General features: G+C 40.6%; 1 protein-coding gene across 2 annotated transcripts in view; it reads left to right on the top strand.

The window, feature by feature from the left end:
* gpc1b (glypican 1b) overlaps positions 1-4957 on the top strand; it is a 283841-nt gene extending 278884 nt beyond the window's left edge. For both annotated transcript variants that reach the window (XM_061979660.2, XM_061979659.2), the window contains 2 exons: positions 1290-1465; positions 4582-4957. In XM_061979660.2, the coding sequence (XP_061835644.1) occupies positions 1290-1465; positions 4582-4793 (388 nt within the window). In that variant the 3' untranslated portion in view covers positions 4794-4957. The remainder of the gene's footprint in view (positions 1-1289; positions 1466-4581) is intronic.
* Positions 4958-6286: the final 1329 nt, after the last annotated feature.

Here is a 6286-nt window from a genome sequence, read left to right as displayed (position 1 = left end):
TACACATAAAGCTTCATATATTACATTACACAAATAATAGGGCATATGTAATATATGTATATATATATATATATATATATATATATATATATATATATATATATATATATATATATATATATATATATATATATATATATATATATATATATAAGCGGTGTGGGAAAAAATTGATTCGAATTCGAATCGCGATTCTCACGTTGTGCGATTCAGAATCGATTCTAATTTTTTTTAAATTGATTTTATTTATTTATTTATTTATTTTATTTTTTAATTTCTTTTACTTTTTTTTAAATTACTCAATCCAACAAAACAATACACAGCAATACCATAACAATGCAATCCAATTCCAAAACCAAACCCGACCCAGCAACACTCAGAACTGCAATAAACAGAGCAATTGAGAGGAGACACAAACACGACACAGAACAAACCAAAAGTAGTGAAACAAAAATGAATATTATCAACAACAGTATCAATATTAGTAACAATTTCAACATAGCAGTGATTAAAAATCCCTCATTGACATTATCATTAGACATTTATAAAACATTTAAAAAAATGAACAATAGTGTCACAGTGGCTTACACTTGCATCGCATCTCATAAGCTTGACAACACACTGTGTCCAATATTTTCACAAAGATAAAATAAGTCATATTTTTGGTTCATTTAATAGTTAAAACAAATTTACATTATTGCAATCAGTTGATAAAACATTGTCCTTTACAATTATAAAAGCTTTTTACAAAAATCTACTACTCTGCTTGCATGTCAGCAGACTGGGGTAGATCCTGCTGAAATCCTTTGTATTGAATGAATAGAGAATCCTTTTGAATCGGGAAAAATCGTTTTTGAATCGAGAATTGTGTTGAATTGAAGAAAAAAAAATCGATTTTAAATCGAATTGTGACCCCAAGAATCGATATTGAATCGAATCGTGGGACACCCAAAGATTCACAGCCCTAATATATATATATATATATATATATATATATATATATATATATATATATATATATATATATATATGATGTCACACAAGATATTTCAATAAGTGTCATGGTCCGTAAACAAAGCATATTTGTATTCGGTCTGTGGTTCATAAATCAGAAATGATGGGATGTTTATCAACGGAGGTTCTACTGTACAAACATAAAGACAGGTTCATATTAATAAGAACAAGTTGTGTTCGTTGTTTTTGGAATTGGTGAATGGTTTGAACTCCAAAATGGAGTAACACAACACTGAGCTGTCCTTTTACACCCTCCATTGCTAAACACGCTGCAGGTACCTTCCCGAGGTCATGGGCGACGGTCTGGCCAGCCAGATCAACAACCCTGAAGTGGAGATCGACATCACCAAGCCTGACATGACAATCAGGCAGCAGATCATGCAGCTGAAGATCATGACACACCGTCTGAAGAATGCTCTCAACGGCAACGACGTGGACTTCCAAGACACCAGTGAGTACTCTCATCTAGGGCTGGGCGATATGGCCTTTTTTTAATATCTCAATATTTTTAGGCCTTGTCACGATACACAATATATACCTCCATATTTTGCCTTAGCCTTGAATGAACACTTGATGCATATAATCACAGCAGTATGATGATTCTATGTGTCTACATTAAAATATTCTTCTTCATACTGCATTAATATATGCTACTTTTAAACTTTCATGCAGAGAAGGAAATCACAACTAAGTCAATTGACCAAAAGTGTATTAATTAAACAGTTATTAAGCAGTGGCACAAACATTCATGTCATTTCAAAACAGAAAGTGCAAGATTGTCAGACATTTTAAAACAAGCTATGAGTGCACTTTTGTGCATGATGTCACTAAGATGACATGTCAAAACAACACTAAATTAAAGTGCACTTTTTGTACAGAACGCCACTACAATAGTTTAAAACAAATAAACTGCACTTTTGTGCATGATGTCACACAACATATTTCAATATCTGTCACATAAAAATTAGCTGCTTAATAGGAAATCAAATATTGTATGTCCTACGCCAGGGGTCGGCAACCCAAAATGTTGAAAGAGCCATATTGGACCAAAAATACAAAAACAAATCTGTCTGGAGCCGCAACAAATTCAAAGCCATATTACATACAGATAGTGTGTCATGAGATATAAATTGAATTACGATGACTTAAAGGAAACTAAATGAGCTCAAATATACCTACAAATGAGGCATAATGATGCAATATGTACATATGGTTAGCCTAAATAGCATGTTAGCATCGATTAGCTTGCAGTCATGCAGTGACCAAATATGCCTGATTAGCACTCCACACAAGTCAATAACATCAACAAAACTCACCTTTGTGGATTCATGCACAACGTTAAAAGCTTGGTGGACAAAATGAGACAGAAAAAGAAGTGGCATAAAACATGTCCTAGAAAGTCAGAGAAGGTTATACATGTAAACAATTAACTACGGTGAGTTCAAGGACCGCCAAAATTAGTAGGACAAAACGGCGCGAATCAGTGAAGCATGTTTAATATAAACAGTGTGCTTTATAACAATTAGGGAGGTTTGTGTCATGTTTGTCCTCCTACAGAAACCATATTAAAACAAAAAATATATATTTTTCCCTCATCTTTTTCCATTTTTCATACATTTTTGAAAAAGCTCCAGAGAGCCACTAGGGCGGTGCTAAAGAGCCGCATGCGGCTCTAGAGCCGTGGGTGGCCGACCCCTGTCCTACGCCATGTGGTAGGTTTCTGCAGACGTTATCTCCTTCTGTTGTTGACTATTTTTTTCATACGGTGTTGATCTGGAAATAGTTGCTTTGGCATTTTGTTGGTGTGGCACCGAACGGAGATGTTGACATGCAGAGTTTTAAGCCCTCTTCATTCTCTAGCAGGTGACTTTTCAAATGATGCTACAAATTAGCAGTAATGCTACTTTTTGTAGAAACGCTTTCGCCCCACACTTGACAAATTACGGTTGTCTGTTCGACATATTCCCACTTGAAGCCAAACCACCGCCAGACAATGTACCCCGTGCTGTTTTTCTTGGGAATTACTTCTTCCTTCATTTGTTACCAGATTCGCACCTTCTTTCTCTCTTATTACCACTCGCACCACAGCTAACATTACTCATGCTGCTACCTCTTTGCTCCGCGAGGGCGTATACGTATGTGACGTATGTAAGAAGGTGCGCTTGTTTTTGTTGTCTGTGAGAAGCAGAGACAAGAAAGAGTGATAAAAGCCTGTAGTGTAATGCCTGCAGCTAAAAGCAACTGCGTGAGAACGTATACTCGAATATCACAATATAGTCATTTTCTATATCGAGACAAACCCGCGATATATCGAGTATATCGATGTATCGACCAGCCCTACAACCAAGCCTTATTGTGGTCCTGCACGCCGTGTCCAGCTGCGAAGTCTGAACAGGAGATTTAGCAACTCAAGTTGGCCGACAGAAATGGAATGCAGCTGACCTTCCCAGCAGCACCCTCGAAGGACACACTCAACTCCAGGCCTGAGGTCCGCTCAAACGGCCTCCATGGACGACTTGCGGCCAAAAATCCTTTCTTTCAAAGTGATTTTGTGTTCAAGCCAACGGAAACCAAAAGAACCAGGATAGAGAAAATAGGCAGAGGACTAATGAGTGTTGGGAACTATCAACAACTGACATGATGCAGGTTCTTTATTTCCATATGCTCCTATGTAGGGCTGGCCGATATACACTATATTGCCAAAAGTATTTGTCCACCCATCCAAATGATGAGAATCAGGTGTCCTAATCACTTGGCCGAGCCACAGGTGTTTTTGTGATTCAAATAATGCAGTAACGCATCATGTAGTAACGGTAACTGAGTTACTGAATATAAAAAATAACGTGTTAGACTACTAGTTACCGCCGAAACTAACGGTGTTACAGCTAGTCCCAACACTGACATGCACTAAATTAGTCTGACTTCTCAATGAGCCTCCTACAGCCCATGGAAACACCTTCATCCGATTGTCTATGGTTTTTGAAAATGTGGACTAACACACCTGGATTACGTATCCATGGCAATATGTATTTATATTGTTTAATCGGCCCAGCCCTACTGCTATGCTAACATCTCTCGACTAGAAAAGAGACACGCGGCAGGCTTACACACACACATGCATCCACAAAAAATATACGCCACGCACACATACCCTACCCCCCATCCAACGCCCTTGACGTGAATCCCTTTGGGGTGATGGACAACTGGGCAGCGCTTGAAGAGCTGCAGCCTGCCACCGTAGCTCCCACTCCCTCCCCTCTGTGGCAAGTTTCGAGATGTATGTTGTAATATGTATAGGTGCTTTGCTATGGAGGTTTTTTCCCACTCCAGACTAGGCCCCCTTAGGAGCCCAGTCTAGATTATATTGTTTTACTCATCCTCCCCCAGCGTTTACTTTTTTCCCATCTTTTACGGGGCGCCTTGTGGCGACCCATCAGCATTCCTGTTCTCTAACCCTGTGCACTGTTTGTTTGTCTCATCTTGAACGGGTTTGTGCTGAAAACAAAGTTTTGTTGTTCTTGTGCAATGACAATAAAGACCTACCTACCTACCTTCTTATGCCTCCAGGTGACGATGCCAGCGGTTCTGGAAGCGGCACCATCTGCACCGACGAAGCGTGCTCGCGGGGTCCTCGCACTGACGACACCTTGACGCCGTTTAGCAGAGATTACCCCAACCCGCCAGAGATCAAGAAGGTGGTGACAAACTCGACCAATCAGAGCCTGCCCGGCGTCCTCGCCTACGTCCTCTCGCTGCTGGTTTTGCTGCTGCGCCGATAATTGGCGGGGAGGAGAGCGCAGCCACGCTTGGACTGAGGTCAGGGGGGACTGGGTTTGGGCTTTGCGAGGGTTCTGAAAAGGTGAAGGAGGAGCAGGTGAGATGTTTGGGTGTTTGTTACTTTGCCAAAACGACACATTAGAGGAAGAACTGCAGAAACGGGGGGGGGGGGGGGGGGGGGGGCGCTCTTGTCCTTCATGTCTCGCTATAATATGACGCCATTAGAGCTGATCATCTTATGTTTTTATGCTTCTGGTTTATGGTGTAATCACAACTCCAGTAGGGAGAGGGGGACATTAATTCATGCATTTGTTATTTCTCCTTTTAACAGCACTTAGTGATTTTATGGTATTATTTATTTGTTAACAACTGACCCTAGAGTGGATTCACTCCCAAATGCTACATTGGAAACAGGCTGAGGCAAACTAACATGGCGGCGAAACCATTTGATGCATCAGGCCTCAGCACTTCAGAGGTAATAATAGCTGTGGATCATCTCAACCTGAACCCCCCCAAGCTTAATCCATGCAGGTCTCAAATGACAGCAACCTTCTGGGCCCCAGGGCCCCCCGCCCTAGCAGCCAAGGCTTTGCAGGTCAGAATTTTGGCTCTCAGAACAGAAGCAGTAGAGGCAGGAATAGAAAATTACCATCTATCATTTGCATTTTAATTGCACAGATGAGGATCCACACCTCCGGAACACTCACTTCTGTGGAAGTCTGTGAGGAGGGAATTATTTTGCCACCTCTGTCCTTTATTGTCATTACCTTTAAAGGGGAACTGCAGTTTTTGGGGTGATTTTGCTTATCGCTCACAATCATTATGAAAGACTTGACGACAAATTGATTTTTTTAATGCACTCTAAATATTAAATAAACGTTAAAAAAAACGCCGATGTGAGCTCCACTATTCCGCCCATAAAATCCAATAAATAACCATTCAATAAGCGGCAACAATACTCCATTTACATTTGGTGACTTGAATATTGACCAATTATTAGCATACTTGCCAACCCTCCCGGATTTTCCGGGAGACTCCCGAAATTCAGCACCTCTCCCGAAAACCTCCCGGGACAAATTTTCTCCCGAAAATCTCCCGAAATTCAGGCGGACTCAGGTCTATGCGGACCTGAGTCTGCTAACCCACAATATAAACAGCGTACCTGCCCAATCACGTTATAACTGTAGAATGATAGAGGGCGAGTTCTTGGTTTCTTATGTGGGTTTATTGTTGGGCAGTTTCATTAACGTCCTCCCAGCGCGGTAACAACACACAACAACAGCAGTCACGTTTTTGTCTACCGTAAAGCAGTTCGTCTGCCGTAAACAGCAATGTTGTGACACTCTTAAACAGGACAATACTGCCATTTAGTGCATTTGATGAAAGCACTTTTGTGCGTGCCACACAGCAATGCATCATCAGAGAGGGTGTTCAGCATGGTTCAAAAAATAGTGACAGAGAATAGAACAAGGATGGACAATTCAACCCTTAACTC

The sequence above is a fragment of the Nerophis lumbriciformis genome, linkage group LG19, assembly GCF_033978685.3.
Source record: "Nerophis lumbriciformis linkage group LG19, RoL_Nlum_v2.1, whole genome shotgun sequence".
Lineage (NCBI taxonomy): Eukaryota > Metazoa > Chordata > Actinopteri > Syngnathiformes > Syngnathidae > Nerophis > Nerophis lumbriciformis.
This window is presented reverse-complemented; position numbering and strand designations above follow the sequence as displayed.